Source organism: Rhyacophila brunnea, unplaced genomic scaffold, assembly GCF_057557595.1.
Source record: "Rhyacophila brunnea isolate RB1 unplaced genomic scaffold, BYU_Rbru_1.0 scaffold_18, whole genome shotgun sequence".
In the NCBI taxonomy this organism is placed as follows: Eukaryota; Metazoa; Arthropoda; class Insecta; order Trichoptera; family Rhyacophilidae; genus Rhyacophila; species Rhyacophila brunnea.
The window spans coordinates 37,603,449-37,621,354 of record NW_028232837.1 but is presented as its reverse complement, the minus strand read 5'-3'; the positions used below and the strand labels follow the sequence as shown (position 1 = coordinate 37,621,354).

The 17,906-nt window shown below is 31.2% G+C and overlaps 1 protein-coding gene across 1 annotated transcript in view; it reads right to left on the bottom strand.

Moving 5' to 3' along the window:
* The window catches only part of LOC147073488 (uncharacterized), a 58,470-nt gene that overhangs the window by 29,120 nt on the left and 11,444 nt on the right, over positions 1 to 17,906 (bottom strand). The window contains exon 2 of the mRNA XM_085945123.1: positions 12,877 to 13,085. Within this exon, the coding sequence (XP_085801249.1) occupies positions 12,877 to 13,085 (209 nt within the window). The remainder of the gene's footprint in view (positions 1 to 12,876; positions 13,086 to 17,906) is intronic.

Below are 17,906 nucleotides of genomic sequence, written 5' to 3'. Positions count from 1 at the left end.
AATTGATCCACCATTCTTGCTTTATTTCTTTTCAAACTTAGCCGCTTATATTTAAAGTTAGATATTTCAAAGTCCAGTATCGAGCTGCCTAATATCCATTTAATATATTTTAAATTATTTTCTTTGCGATACTTAATATAGTTTCTGTCAAGTATAAATCGCTCTTTTATTTTATTTGTTCCCATATTCCACACTGATAAATATTTATTATCTTTCACGATCGTAAGATCGTGTGGCGCCCAGAAATTTATTATGTTATTCCTAATCCTGGATTCCACGAGCCATTATCCGTGTAAATTGCTTCATCAAATTCATTATCAAATTCCAGTTATCAGTTACGAGATTTCTGAAGGAGTAGCGGAGTTAGGCTTGGAAAAGATCAGGTAACTTCACGACCCGGCTTAATGTCTCATGCTCATGTTTGCTTATTTTACTTTATTATAGATTCTTTATTTTGTAATTGTGACAACGTAAATCACAATTACAAAATTTTATACATAACAATTTGTTATGTTCATTATGATGTGTAAAATAAATAACTAAAATAAAATGAATTAACATATTATAAAAATGATTTTGGGCATATGAAAATACAACAAAATTGGCTTTTTTGGCGACCAGGTCAGACGAATGGGGTCAATAGCTGGTTCAACTGACTTAAACAGCTCAGAAGTTAACCGCCTTTCAGGATGATGATAATCCACATTCATGAGGGAACGGCTGAGAAGACTAGATAGAAGTATAGGTCTTCGACTATTTGAAGAAATAATATGCAATACGTGGAATGATTTTCACCAATCAGGTAATACACACAGAGAAATTTAATAACCATTGATGCATAAGCGATATCAAATTGCCTGATAAACATACATTGTATGAACAGTGTATACACAACTCGATATAAGACTCAAATCTAGTAAGAGATTCCTGACGACTTAACAAAGTGCTAAGTACCTATACAGAAACAGCGAAAAATGTGTTACTACGCAGTCTCTATAATGGTACCAAACGCTATACTGGTCTGTACGCAATACTTTTCAGTTTATATGACGGCAAACTTTAGCATTACCAGAATGTCTTGAACCAGTAATAACAAAAAGGATAGGAAAATAATAAAGGTGGCAATTTATTTGTAGTTGTTACTGTTAATATATTTTTCTCTTCTTGGTCGTGCACTCATGGCTGAGGATCGTGACCACATTTAAATTTCGCCATCCTTTGAGCGACCAACACTTTCCATCCTTCTCGATCTTCCGCTTCTCTCAGGGCAGAATGGATGGTGCCCCCAGTCAGGTCTTTCACTTGGTCGCTCCGTCACGCAGACGCTCTTCCTCTGCTTCGCCTTCCCTGGAAGCTACCCAAAACTACCAGTCTCTCCAGGTTGTCCGGTCCGCGCCTGACAATATGTCCAAAAAACTGCAGAATTCTTCTCAGACATATCGTCGAGAGCCGTTCCTTTATCTTCAGTCCCTGGATGATTGACTGGTTCGTCCTGTGCTCCGTCCAAGAAATGCAAAGCATTTGGCGCCAACACCACATTTCAAAGGCATCAATTGCCTTCCGTTCTCTTGCCTTCAGGGTCCACGACTCGACTCCGTATAGGAATATCGAGAACACTAATGTTTGCACAAGCATCATTTTTGTGGCAATCGAAATTCCCCGATCCTTCCATATAGTGGTAAGGCGTGTCATCGCACTTTTTGCAATTTGTGTGCGCCTTTTTATTTCCGCTTCGCATCCGCCCTTTCCACTGATGGTCGATCCAAGATATACAAACTCGTCGACTGTTTCGAGGTTTTGGATTGTACTTGATGTTGGTAGAAGGTTGGCCCGGTCAACAACCATTAACTTGGTTTTATTCCTATTAATAAGGAGGCCGTATTTGCGACTCTCTTCCTCTACCCGGTGTAGCAGCTCTGTGAGTTCTCTTTCATCAGCAGCGATTAGTGTGGTATCATCTGCGAATCTTAAGTTATTTATTTTCTGGCCACCAACTGTTATTCCGCCTTGCCAATGATCTAGGGCTCTTCGCATTATATGCTCTCCATATATATTGAATAACTGGGGAGATAAAACACATCCCTGACGAACTCCCTTCTCGGTTCGGAAACTCTCAGAAAACGCACTCTATATATTTATTTTTAAAGAAAATATAATTTAATTTATTATTTTAAAATAACATATTATATTATTATAAAGAAGAAAAATCGCTAGTTTAAATCTTGCTGTAGCTTAAAACAACCCATTGGTGCATATATAAAAATATATATATATATATATTATATATATATTATATATAAGAATAATCGGTTTTTATTAATCTGTATGTATACTTTAATGTATTGATTTCGTTTTAAATACGATCAATTCAAATAGGAGATCTTTTGGATGTTAGTAAAAGAATCGAACTATGAACAAAGGTAGCATTTACGCGATGAATTTTAAATGTTATACAATATTCTTTTCAGTTCATAATTATTATAATAATAATAATATCATCATCAACAGCCGAGGTCGATTCATTAATGGATAAAGGCCGCTTTAGCTGCGCGGATGCATTTTGGTACCTAATTTTATTCTTCTTTGCCACATAAATCCACCAAGCTATAGTATTTTATCAATCCAGCAACCTTTAGGGCGTCCCTCTCGTTTAGTACCTCTTAGGTATATAACCATTCTAAAATATACTCACTCCTTAGAATTATTATTCAATTAGCTTTTTTTTTTATTCAAATGAATAATTCAAAAGATTTAATTATGTAACAATATTTTTTTTGAAAATACATAAATTGATGCACAAATAACGTAATTAGATAATATTCACATAGCATAGTGGTCAATGCACGTGGGCGTGAATCCCGAGAGACACAGATTCGAACCCTGCTGATTTTTTCTATTGGTTATATATTTTTCAGAATTGTTTTCAAATTAATAAATTATTATTCAAGTTAATTATTCAATTTTTTTATTTATCCCGACCATGTCTGATAGTAATAAGATCATATGGGGCTCCACAGAGTGGAGGTTTATATTAACAGATTTTGTTTTTACGAGAAATGGATATAACTACTTGCTTAACTCATTCGCTGCTGACTAGATAATGATTTTTTAATTACCACTTTTAAAATGCACGTTAATTACATCGATCGGCCGCCTGGTCACTACGCGCTAGGTGCGTCTTCAGCGTCCAAAGTATTAACCTATTAGGTACATACTCTGACACATACACAAATTGAAAAACAATATATTATGTACTTTCCAGACCCAGAATTCAAACCTAGGACCCACGTTGCATAGGCCGATGCTTAAACCACGCGGCCATCGCGTAAATACCTAGTATCAACCCTTATTATTCCAACCTTATTCAAAACTGTAAATCGTACCGGCTTAAAAAATATAATAAGTTGTAATCAATAAACCATTAACTCAATAGACTGCTTTGTTAAATAAATGACAGTTAGTAGTTAAATTAACTTGTCCGCTTCTGGTATTTGGCTGCAATATTGACAAAAAGCTCAAAGATCAGATTTCTCGAGTTGACGTCGACCAGGAAAATGTATGCACATCTCACGCATGGGAATGGTGTAATACGAAACGTAACCTATATTTCACCCATCCACATACGTAACGCCGACTAGGATGAATCGATTTACATCATCATCCACCTACAACCCTCCAATTTAGCTTCTCTGCATAGGGTAACTTTTAAAGTTAGTAATCTTCGTAAACTTTTATTCGGAAATATTTACTGAAAACCGCCTGTCATATTGATAAATAATTTAACAAATGAAATATTTTGAATCACAAATTATTAAATAATTGTAAGAAATATAAATGAAAAAAAAAACATCGAAATATTGTTTTAATATTATAATAATCGTGGTAACTGTCATTCTTTGTGGAATGTCATTATACACCAAATTTTATTTGCATTGCTATATTTACAATTCGAAGTCTCAATGTCAAACAACAGTATCTACAAAAGTTTACAGGAGAGCCAAATAACATTTTTTTATTTTCTTGTAACTCACTAAAAAAGATGTTTAGGTATTTAAAACCTAATGTTCATATTTTATAATTTTTAGTGTGTATTGTACATTTATCTTGTTTATAGTGATGTTTAAGTTTATCGGTATGATTTAAAAAATATATGAAAACAAGGGTAACTCTATATAGTTAACGTTAAACTTTACTGATGATTTAAGAAGAAACTAGAAAAAATGACATAAAGTTGTTTGAATATCATGTAGCCGAGAATGTAAAATAACGTTATCTAAAAAAACACCTTTTTGTAGATAACGTTGTTTGATTTTAAGCATTTGAATTTTGTCTATTAGTTATCTGTTCTGTCTTTAATACTATAAGTTTCCATCAAGAAATTACAATAAAAAAAATATAACTATACGTCATAATTTATTTTAAAAGCTCAGCGCATCTATTCTATATACAATGCTGTTATCGGCAGCTATCGAGGGTAGTTTTACATATGTTTGTATCGAAGTATTATAATTGTTATAATAAGTTAGCCATATAAATAGTCAAAATTATTTATCTCGCTCTAAAATTTAGCACAGCAAGGATTGCAAGTTACACACATTCATATTTTTATAAAAATCGATGTTTTTTAAAATAAATATAAAAAATATTAAAACGATGAATTAGTCAAAACGAGGAAAAATCGAAAACTTAATAACTAAATTTTAATAATAAATATGACCATAAAATATAATGTAATAATAAGATGTGACCCTGCAACGAATTCAAATTTTATTACATTTTTTTACAATATTGTAAGTTTATCTTTAAATTTAAAAAAAAGTCTTTTTAATGTTTTCAGATACATAGTAATTTATTAATACAGTTGAAATTGTAAATTATCAAAAACAAATCTCAAATTGCAAGCTTCCTATTTTTCCGCTAGGTTCTCTGCTGGCGTGCCTCTCCCCTTAAAAGTAACCAATTCCTATAATAATAAACAGCAACCAATTCACTAATAATAATAAATTGTATAAAAGTTCTTAAAATAAATAACAAATATGTAAAAATAAACAAAAATGAGTGAACTGACTGACCAACTTTTACCTTTAATAATTATCATGATAGCGGGTTAAAAAAACGTACAATTATTGTGTTTTTATTTAAGTCCTACGTTCATTAATCCTGAAAAAGTACAGACGACTCAACAAAAAAGTAGCATTCTCGCAAATAAATAGCATACCCGTATACCATATTATTCTCCAAGCGGACCTTCCCAATAATTAGCTATGGCCAATGACCAAATTACTATCTCTCCTTTTGTATAGCATTATTATATTATTTGAATCGCAAGGTTTTCATACGCATTTGATATGTCGTTCCAGAGGGTATAGTCAAACCGAAGCATTATTTAATTACCTTTGAGTCCCTTATCGTACCTACGCAAGCATTCACACGAGCGTAACATAATTGTGACTCGAAATCATTGTTGTTTTACAATACGAACCCGAATATACTCCGAAAAAGGAAAACGGTGTAATGACCACTTTTTTCTTAGTCAAAATCTCGTGGTTAAAATCTCAACCAATCATATTTATCGATTAATTACGATTCAATTCCATTTCTTTTAGCATTTCAAAAGGATAATACACTTCCTACTAGTTAATAGATACTCTTCATGTGGTCTGTTTATCTTGAGGTAGCTTTTATTCATTTTCCCTGACTTTTGTCTAGAAAAGTATACATTCGCAACTGGCCTCGCGTCATGCAAATTGACACCACTGGATTTTAATATGGATAACATTGATTTGAATAAGATATGGTTTGAACAGGATAGCTCTACATACCATACGGCGATCATAGCATCGATTTACTGAAATCAAAATTTGGCAATATTTTAATTTAAAAAAAGGACGTGTCAATTATTGATATCTAAGATAGTACGATTTGACATCTCTGGATTATTTTCTGTGAGGTACGTGAATCCATTGATTTATACTGATAAACCAGTAATATCATCTATTAATAATATTATACATTTTCCATTGGTGAGTGTGTATAATACCTGAAAATACTGAAAAGCAAGACCTATGCCGCAAAAATGATTAAAAAGAACTAAACGCAAAGTAATTATAATTATAATTTAAATTCAAATTGCTTTTTTCCATTTCTAATAAACTGATACTTAGAAATACGCAAAAAGAGTTGTTACTTTAATATAAAAATAATGTTTATTATTAAATTTTCATACACAAATTGTAAAGAATCGGTTTAATACAGAAACGACCGTTATTGTCTGGGACATTTATAGTTTTAAGGTTTTATGTATTGTCAATTATTAATTGTAATGTAATTATAATGTAAATGTAATAGAGACCCAAAAACCTGTAGTTTATCGTGATATAGAGAGATGTATCCTGGGCGTAACGCAAAAAGAGAAAATCGGAATTATTGAATAAGGAAACATACAAGAGTTTGCGATGTAATAGAGTTCACTAAAATCCTCGAATGGGCGGGATACATACGTAGTAGAAAGGACAATTGCTGGAAAAATCCAGTTGTACCAAAGAGCTAAAAAACGTCCACAAGGTACTCGTAAACGTAGAGGCCACTGGATCGATAAAATGATTTAGTTCAGTGAAAGTACATGGCAATGCAACAACCATAGAAGTGAAATCGGCTTAGAGTGGCCTTTATCCAGCAACAGATAGATTCAAGCTGACGATGATGATTGATGTGTAATGACTGGAAACTTTTAGTGTGTACAATACGTATAAAATAAATAGTATAATGATGGAACGTTCTAGGCACACATTGTGTGACGTTTTATTGATAATTTAGAAAATTAATATGAACCCGAAGTTGTTTATTAGGCTGGCAGTGTTCAGATGCGACAAACTTTTGCCTTGAGGTTTTTCGTGAAAATTAATGCAAAATAAATTGAATGTCACCTTTACTTGCGAGGTACTAAAAATTCTGAAAAAATCTTGAAATCATTTTGTGGAGAATCGGGAAAATGTTTTTAAAAAATCACACTTAAAATTTAAATACGTTTTTCTTATACAGCAAACGCTTAATATAATAACAACATATCCACATTTTATTATTATTATTACAACATTTTCCTTAGCTCGTATTAGACGCTTAGAATATATCAGAACACGATGCCAATGCATTTTTAATACTTTTAGCCATCTTTAAGTAGAATTGATTTCATTTTCAGTTAATTCTTTTTTGTATGACAAGTTATTTCGGAAGAAATCCGTAAAAAGTAAAACTATTATTGGTTGCTAAGTGGGTCCTAACAACTAAATTATTAATATTAATATATACGTGCGTTACTATGGAAATCAATATGACATTTCAGTATTATTCATTATCAAGTATACATTTTTTTGATCGTTTAAGCTAGTCAAGTCAAGTTTATATGATTCAACAGAAAACTTAAAAACGTTGTATATAAAAAGATCTTTTTATCTTGTAATTATTCAATGATATATTTGTGATGTTAAACTCAATATTAATATAAAACATTTTTGTTCGTTTAATTTATAATTAGATTTTTTTTTAAAATGAAGTTTTTTCGTCGATTTAATGAAGAAACAAAGCAGTTATCTTATATTCTGTTAGACTCACTTTATATCACTAATTAGTGAAGTAGCTATTTTGAATTTTGATTCATTGATAAACTAAATATAACTCAAATATATTATAACCGCAATATTTCTCTTTTGTGAAAATGGTAACGGTATTTTGTAGTCAAAGCAAGTAGCAAAACTTATTTAGACGTAAAAAAATAATAACCAATACGTATAAAGGTATGATATTTCGTCTAAGCCGAATGAAAGTGGTGTTGAGCAATGGTTCAATAATAATATTAATACTGTCGACCTTCGCCAAGAAAAATAAAGAGATATATGCCTTCAATGGATCCCAATCGCACATGGGCATTGAGGACAATGAAAAGGCGGATGATTTGGCAAAGGAAGCTAGCCATTCAGGGGTATATACATATAGCACTACAATGTCCTAAATATGAACTTGACAGACTACAGCTGCAAATTGCGGATATCTATGAGAATGTCGACGAATTGAAGGGTGTCCTGGCGGTGGGTAGGACGGAAGAGTTAGGCAAAATTGTGAAGTTATTTAACAGAATAGGAGTGAGGACCTGATTGACGGATCTCCTTCTAGAAGAGAAGAGGCGATATGACAGCGAGTTGCAGTCAAAGCCTCGGTAAAATCACAAAAAAAAAAAAACTGTCGACCGAGGGTACTTGATGAAATTTGAATTTAAATTCTAATAGATTTAAGTGTTGTACTATATTCCATTTGAGTCATGTTTTGCAACCAAGGTATTATTAGTACCTGAAAAAGCCGAAATGCGAAACCCGGGTCAAAAGAAAAAACGATTTAAATGGAATAGTACAAAACTTAAATCCATTAGCGTTCAAATCTATTTTTGAAACTATCAAAATATCTCTAATCTGTGGAGGTTTATTTAACTATAGCTCTTGTGTACATAATACAACTCACTGCTTGGTGCAATTTAATATCCAATTTGTTTACTAACGGCAATATTCATATTACGAGGGTGGGTCAATAATTCCTTAGAAAAAAGCATTAAAACAGTTTTTATTTTTGTATTTTTTTTTTATTTCTCAACATAATCTCCTTGGAGCTCAATACACTTGGTTAGACGTTTCTCAATTTTTTTTAAACCGTCAGAAAAATAAGTTTTCGGAAGGTCCTCAAAATAAGCATTTGTCCGATCGATGACTTCTTCATTTGAAAAAAAACGTTGTCCACTTAGCCATTTTTTTAAGTTTGGGAAAAGGAAAAAGTCACTGGGGGCTAAATCTGGCGAATACGGTGGGTGGTCGACCAATTCGAACTTCAATTCTTCAATTTTAGCCATTGATCGTAAACATGTGTGAACACGGGCATTGTCCTGATGAAAGAGGATTTTTTTTCTGTTTAAATGAGGCCGTTTTTCTTCAATTTTGTTTTTTAGCTGGTCCAATAAAGATGCATAATAATCCCCTGTTATTGTTTTTCCTTTTTCCAAATAGTCAACGAAAATAATTCCACGTGCATCCCAAAATACAGTAGCCATAACCTTACCAGCTGATTTTCGGGAGTATAGTGGTGTATCCATGTTTCATCTACAGTCACAAAGCGACGAAAAAATTCATCCGGATTGCGTTGCATGAGCGACAACAGGGCTTTAGAGGCCACCACCCTATTGCGTTCATTGTCGACTGTGAGCAAACGCGGCACCCATCTTGCAGAAATTTTTTTCATGCCCAATTTGTCATGTAAAATAGAAATGACGCTACCTTTTGAGATCCCTGTAACCTCAATTATCCCACCCAACTTTAATCTTCGGTCACTTAACACCATATCGTGGATTTTATTGATCATTTCTGGTGTAGTCACCTCTAAAGGACGTCCTGAGCGTGGTTCATCCTTTGTTGATGTACGACCACGTTTAAATTCATTTAACCAGTTATAAATAGTTGCAAGTGAAGGAGCAGATATGCCGTGAACTAAATCCAACTCATTTTTTATTTCCTTTGCTGTTTACCCTTTTATAATAAAATGTTTAATAACAGCTCTAAACTCAATTTTCTCCATTTTCCATTTTTCCATTTTCCACAAGCAAATTTTTTTTTAAATGTACGAGAAACACACAACAACCCGACCAATCTGATTGAAACTTCGCAGCATACTGAATCGGTAGTGCCGCTGCATGAAAACAAACCGCTTACAGTACTAGTCGCGCCACCTGTCGGCTTTTCTAAGGACTTATTGACCCACCCTCGTATATTAGTGAAGGTAATAGTTATTTATAATATCATATAGGTATTAACATCAAAGGACTTTAGAAGTTTTGTGTAAATTTGAAAATACTAAATGATCTAAAAATGGTGTTATCATTTCAACCCTAAATCCTTGAAAGCTAATTATGAATGGTCAAATTTGTATATATTTATTCCAGGAAGGTAGGCAATGTTTATACACAATATTTCACAAGCCAGTCATAAAAGTTTCAACTTTACATTTGGCACAAGTTGATAGTAAAATAAACAGATGGTGCTGATTTACATTCTTAGTTGTACGGGTTATATTATGTAAATAGAAAATCCCGGGCGAACGATAAAATTTTACTTTCATATTAATATAATACCAGCGACCCTTAGCATAACAATTTCGCAAACATATTACTCTACTGAATATAACTTGTTTTTTACTATTATAAGCATAATAATTATACCTACCAAAAAAGGACCCTCACATAAACACAAACTCTACCAGCCAAAGTTACATAGTAGCCAATGATTAAATTTCTAAAAAATAAACCATACTTACTAAAATATTAATTTTAAATGATTAACATTTTTCACAAACTGTTGTAACAGTATTTAAATTGAAATTTTAGTAATAAGCTACTCAAAGTATTCGAGTGGGTATAATAATAATATATTATAATATATTCGTAAATGATATCTGAATATTTTTACGACTTTTTTTATTTGGTCTTGAAAAAATCCTTTTCAAAGTAAATATCATTTTTTTTTGATTCATTGAAAAAATCAATCACAGAGATATCTATTATTAATTTATTGAAATAGGATGTTCGCATTATTTACTCTTCCGTGTGTAATTATTTAGTTGTACCTCATAATTCTGCTGGAGTGGCAACACTTCTTTTGTGCCAAAAATTTCTTGAAAATTTTGTAATAAAATCAAAATATAGTACTAAAAATCTATATGGTTGCTCCAGCATGAAAGTGACAATAAAAAAATGTGCATGAAGTAACTAAACTCTACGGTCCCACCGTGTTGGTTAATCTTGGATTTGAGTAATAATTATTTTAGATTTATTTTAAAATAATTATTGAGTGGATAACTTAAAACCATTCCTTGTTAAAAATGTAAAATTTTCAAATGTATGCTAATATAACGAAATATAGGAGGTATTTGACATCAAGGCAAAATGCAATGCTGTTGTTGATTTATTGAAGGTATCTAGCGACAAAATGCGAAAGATACAATTTAATACATTTTACTACAAATTTACAATATAAAGTTATAATAATTATAATATTAAGTAAGTATATATAAATTGAAAAAAAGGAAACTTTTTTGAATTCAAAGATAAACTTTCAATTTAAAGTAAAACCTACATTATAATTTCATCAGTTTTTACATTGAAATGTAGTTTAATTTATTAATATTTTTTTATTTATGTTGAATCAATCTTCAGTTTTGTGACTACGCCAATTATTATTCTGCCATTTGATGGTTCTGGTAGCATTATGCTCTCCTTTAATATTATCTAAAGAATAATTATCTAACCTTGAAAGGAAACAGAATATATATATATACATATAATATGCAATGAAAATTTTCTTTATGACAAATAATGCAGTCGATTCGTGAAAAGATTTAAGAAGGCGCTTCGAAAGTGTTTAAAAAAATGGTAAGTATAGAATATTACTAAAAGGTTTACCTGCAACTAACATTACACATCTCCATAATATATCTAAATATACGTACATCTACTACTAATAAATAATAGTATGTGTAATCAATGTGATCTTTGATAATAATTATTATTTTTATTTAAAGGATATTGTGAGTGTAGGAGAGATATACAATAATGAATACTTACATACTATGTTAATGGATTTTTACTTTGTTCTTATGCACGTAGATAATGATAATATTATGTACTTAGTTGTAATTCATGGTGTATATTTTTTTTTTATCTTGGTCGGTCTCAAAATCTGTGAATACGTTAGGTTAGGTTAGGTTAGGTTTTCACATTTCTAAGCTCGCTATTGCGTAGGTTATGCGTTTTGATTTTCGTTTGGTTATTTTGTTATTTGAAATAGAAGACACTTATCTATTATTGTGTATCTGGATAATTTACTTGTCTTAATTATGAAAAATACAAAAATAATATATTTTATAACAATTTTATTGGTATTTTTTAAATGAAATGCCCGAGGGATCAATAGTCGATTAATTTCTTGATTAGCAAAGCATTCATTTATTATTTCTCAGTACAAAAGCTTACAAGTTAAATTTACTAAATTGGCTATTTGTGTAAAACAAAGCCCGGGAATGAAAATGTCAAGCTTCTAATTGTTTTCAAGTAAAAGATTCTTTCATTTATTTCCTTTTGAATTATAAATTACCTGTCGGAAGAAAATTTCCAAGAGACATTCAAACACGATCTCGTTAAAATAATGAGAACACTATTCTGAAGGTTTATGTAACGGACTTGAACAAGGGAAAGAATGTTTTTTTTTAATAAAAGTATCATGAGGCCTAATTTTATATTAATTTCATGCTATCATAACTTTGTTGAAGTATTAAATTTTCCTCTGGTTTGTACAACTTCAAAAAAAAAACTTTTCTTATATCAAAAAGGGTTTATGTTAAATTTGAAGTAGGCTCGGCGACCCTCTTATTATCTACCTACTCAAAAAAAATTAAACGCTATGCATTCATTATCAATACTATCTAGGGACACTGTCAAATTCAATCCTAATTATCAAACTAATTGAAGGTCAAAATAACTTCACCGTAGTGATCTGACTATGACGTAGAAGGGGAGACAACACCATTAAAGCAGAAAGTAGTGTGAGATTATGGTAGGCAATAGTAAATAGGGGCGTTTTCTAGGTATGACCAAAGTATTATTAATTATCAAAAAAATATCCCAAATTGCAAGCTTTGTATTTTTCCGCTAGGTGCCTCTATAGGTACAACCCTCGTCCTTAAGTGTTTAATTTTGTTTTATGAATATTATCGATCTTGGTATGGTTAAAATACTTAGGACATACTTCAATTAGTCAATTAATATTAGTTGTTAATTTAATCACTTACATCTACATTGATTCCAGTAAAAGGAAATATCCTCGTTATGGGATGATCAGCTGGCGAGTATCTGTAGAATTCGTGGCGGCCCCTGTACCACTTGACAGTGTAGAGGGGCGCGCCCTGCAGTTCGTAGAGGCACTGCAGCGTCACACTGCCTCCGCGCTCCACCGCCACTGGCAAGATGCGGAGCTCGCTCACACGGAGGCACCACATCTCTGCAAAAAATAATATAAAATATTTAAATAAAAAATTAAGTCGAAATGGTGATCCTGACACATTCCTGGTCATCAAAAAATTCTTCGGAACGAAATGTAGGATCCCGTGTTACGCCCGATTAAGACCGGATGCGGTGCGGGGTGGATATAGTTTGGTGGAGTCATTAACCTCAAGAGTGGGGTTATGGCTCACACTTTTCACTATCCGAATTCAAATTGCGTTATTATTAACTATCGGTTTTTGTGTATTGTGTATTAAATCAAGGAATATTAATTACCTCAATTACTAACCGACGCCCGGCTTTCGCCAAATATTTCAGATATAATGTCTACTTGAACGTGCTAACAAATTTAATAAACCATTCTATTATTCAACGGATAATTCATAAGATTTTGAGAATGTTACATTCCATAATATATTGAACATACATAACTTGAAAACACCTCGGATATAATATACCCACTATAAATAATTATATTTGAAAAAAATATGATGCTCGAGCACCGATAGTCAATAATAACGCAATTTGATAAGCATTTCATGTATGACCTACTAGTTTAAATTGTCGTAATTAGATAGAAGCATAATTACTTAATGCACAGTTGGCGCGATACCAGTGGTTATACGAATTCAAATCCGGTCGAGCATCGTATTTTTTTCAATTATAATTTTTTCTAGTGAGTATAATATTATATCTGAGGTGTTTTCAAATAAGCTATCGATCTGTTTATGTAAAATAATACACATTATTATTGCTTATAACTAAATAATATGAAGTGTTTCACAATCCTTACTTCGGAAAAGGCTACCAACTTTGCGATTTAAATCAAATTACTAATGTAATATAATATAGTTGGCATCGGAAGTTACAGGTAATTCAATTATGACGTCATTGCATTTGCAAATATTTTTTTGTTTAATAGAAAAAATGGAAATGTTCGAGTGTTCGAAATAAATTTTATATAATAATAAGTATCTGATATTCCTAAAGCTTTTCAGTATCGAATAGAAAAACAATTAAATAATAAAATTGTGACTAGAACAAATTTAATCCCAAGTAACAAAATGAATTCTGGTTGATTCGTAGGATATTATTTTCCATATCGCGTCTCAGTTATTTTCTGCTCACGGTCGATTCCCGTTATTTTCATTTCGAATTTTATATTACACCATGAGGTTGTCGTTTCTCATTGACACGTCATAGCGACAGAAGAATATTTTTGCAATTCACAAAAATAAATTCTATTGTGGACCATTTGTTTGGCATTTGATGTCGAGGTAAACAATATGTAACGAACAAAAAGAAATATACACCTGGACAGTGATACGGATGAGACTAAAATTGGTATTTATAACAACATATTTATGCCATAACTACTACACACGGAACAAGAAGTACGAAATTAATGACATTTCAAAAGCATGACGTGTAAATAAGTAAATACGCGTACAATATTGGTACGCGTAACAAAAAAATACAATTTTGTATCAAAAAACCAGAAATCAGTGTTCAATAGATTTCTGGTTGTTGTGTGACAACGTGTGAAAATAATGGTAATTTTCTGATATTCGCGTGGATAATGATTTGATAATTGTCCGTTAGATGTCACTCTCAATTTATGATTAAGCTCATAAAAAAAATTATTAGATTACCAACAATAAAATTATGTAATTGTAGCAATTTCACACCATAATACTATATTATATAATATATATTAAAACTATGTTTGATTTGCACTGTTTTAGTACTTGGATTTTGCTTCTAAGTAATTATAAAATATATTTTTTTAATATAAAAGGTATATTGTTATCATTTAGTTTGCAATTTTAGCCAATGCAAAACAATATCATTATGGTGGTTAATTGTTTTTTCGACTGCAGGTATATTCTAATTTAATGGTCATGTATAATATGATATATCTCTATATAATATGTAATGGTTTTCCTATATTGTAATTAAACAATGTATCAAATATGAATGATTTCAAAGTACGGGATGACCATTATAAATATTTAAAAACAATATTATCTTGAATTACTACATAATCGTTTAATTCTTTGAAAAGTAGGTACTCATATATAATTTTACTAACAATAAAATAAAACGTAATATCAAATATTTATTTATTTAAAAAAGACACATTAAGCACATAACAAATTATTACTACATGTTACTAACAAAGTACAGGTAAATCGACTAGAGAAAAAACAAGTTAGAGAAAAAAACAAACCAAAAGTAATGTTATAGAAAATAAATAAAATAAAAAAAGCAAAACCTCATAAGGACTCCAGATAATGGACTCATACTTAGGAATACTCGATACTAACAGCACCTAGAGTGTACATAAAACATTTGGATTCTTGAATGGATTGGCTTGTCTAATGACGAATCCTAGAAGCTTTCTCGCACGCAATGCTGTAGAAGTGGTGTACGAATGAATTGATAAACGTGAGTCAAACAATATGCCAAGATCTTTAATTTCTGATCAACGCTTACGCAGATAATTTTACATTAGATAAAATTTGAAAACAGAAATGTGCATGGGCTTTCTGCGTAGTTCTTAATTGAAATTAAGGATGATTAAACAAGATCGTAGTCAACATTTAAATATTTTTAAATTATTATTGGCTAATTTGAGCGATTTTCAATTAAGGTGTGTATTTTATTGTTCTGAACAATAATTCGATATTACTAGAAGTCGATTAAATAATAATATGGCGACCAAAATGACAAAGATTTCTAAATTTAATGTCCTATATATTTTTTCTACAAGCTGTACAAGTTCCATTAATATCGATCGATTTTGTTATTGGTGTAATTTTTTTATTATTTATATTTATTTATTTTAGATGGGCTTTCCACCTAGTTTTCTATAATTACTGTGTTCTAAGTTTTTCTAAGTCTTGGAGGCGCCGCGTAGTATACATAATATGCTCCAACTAACGGGCGGATATGGCCGAAGAAGAAGATGAAGAAGTTTTTCTATAACTATATTAGTTTTCTTAATGTTATTATGTTATTAAAGAAAACTACATAACTGTACGGAAAATATAAAAATAGAAAGTCAAAAGTTTCTTAGATAATATTATTATATTTGCTAGTTGAATTGATATGTATAAAAAAACAAAATAAAAATAAGTTTAATCAATATTAAAATAGATTTTATGTGTAGTAACAGTGATAAGATAAGATGAGGCCGTGTTTTTGCGTATTTCATCAGTATTTACAAAATATGAAATATGAAGTAGGTAGTTTTATTTCCATAAAATCGTAGACAAAAATATTGTTTTTTTTTATAGAATGACCTTTTTTGTGATTTTACCGAGGCTTTGACTGCGACTTGCTGTCATATTGCCTATTTTCTTCTACAAGGGGATCCGTCGATCAGGTCTTCACACCTATTCTGTTAAATAACTTTACAATTTTGCCTAGCTCTTCCGTCTTACCCACCGCCAGGACACCCTTCAATTCATCGATATTCTCATAGATATCCGCAATTCGCAGCTGTACTCTGTGAAGTTTATATTTAGGGCATTGTAGTGCTATATGTACAATGTCCTCTAAAACATGACATTCATCGCAGAGTTGCGATTCGCTTCTTCCCATGAGGACATAAAATCTTTTGCTCATTGTGTGCCCTGTTCTTAGCCTCAGTATTAACTTAAGCTCATTCCTCGTCAAAGATCACTCTACAAACCAGGGCACCTCTCGTGGTGATGGTAGAATAGACCTACTCCATTTTCCCTTTTCTAATGATACCCTATGGTGAAAATCTATCCACACACTTTGGTCCATTTTCTTTATAGCCTCATTCCAGTCTAGGTTTTCTGGTATCCACTGATATGGTACCCTTAAATGGCCAGCTTCCTTTGCCAGATCATCCACCCTTTCATTGTCCTCAATGTCCATGTGCGATGAGATCTATTGAAGGCATAAATCTCCTTAGAATGACCTTAGTTTGTATTATTATTATATTGAAAAATGTTTAAAGAAATAAATTATATTAACACAATAAAAATTATTTTTTTCAGAAATATTTATTTAGGTCATCTTAAAGTTAACGTTAACCCTAATTTATTATTTCTTTTGTGTTATGAAATATTTCTTCGAGCACAGAAAATTTTCTCATTTCATTAAGCATTGAAAAGGAATTCATGGCAAAAGGTTTTCCGCATTGGAAGGGTATTTCTATATGTATCGAATAGTACGGGAAATTAGGCTCAATACAAACCATTAAACTTTGCCTGAACTTGATAATACTAGATGGATAAATTAATTTAATATATTTTTATATTAAGTAATATTACATGAAAAACTTCTTGAAAACATTTATATGAAAATGAAAAAAGCAGTATTTTATTAGCAATAAAGATGTAATATTATTTATCAAAAATCAATATACCTATATTACAGAACACTATATCGAGGATTGTAATATTAATATATTTATGTTATGTTGTATTTTGTATATGTGGAATAAACTAAAAATGTTAAAATTACTTTTAATCAAATTAGTCACTACATCTGTATTACAATTTAATTACAATTACTTATTTTGATTTAATTGATTAAAGTTAAATTTTGATGTGAGAGGTTACCACAAAATGACGGAAACTTTGTGAAAGTAGAGAATTTTCGCTTGTAAAAACAAATTAGGACAATCGAATCATTTGATCCACTGAATTGAATTGAGAAGATCTTTCCTTTCAACTAACATAATTGTGAAAGCTTTCTTTCTTCCTGAATCTACAATCATAATATATTGGTCTTCATCTACCTCCATCTAGGTCTGTCTAGCCGCTTCCCTCAAATTTAGGAA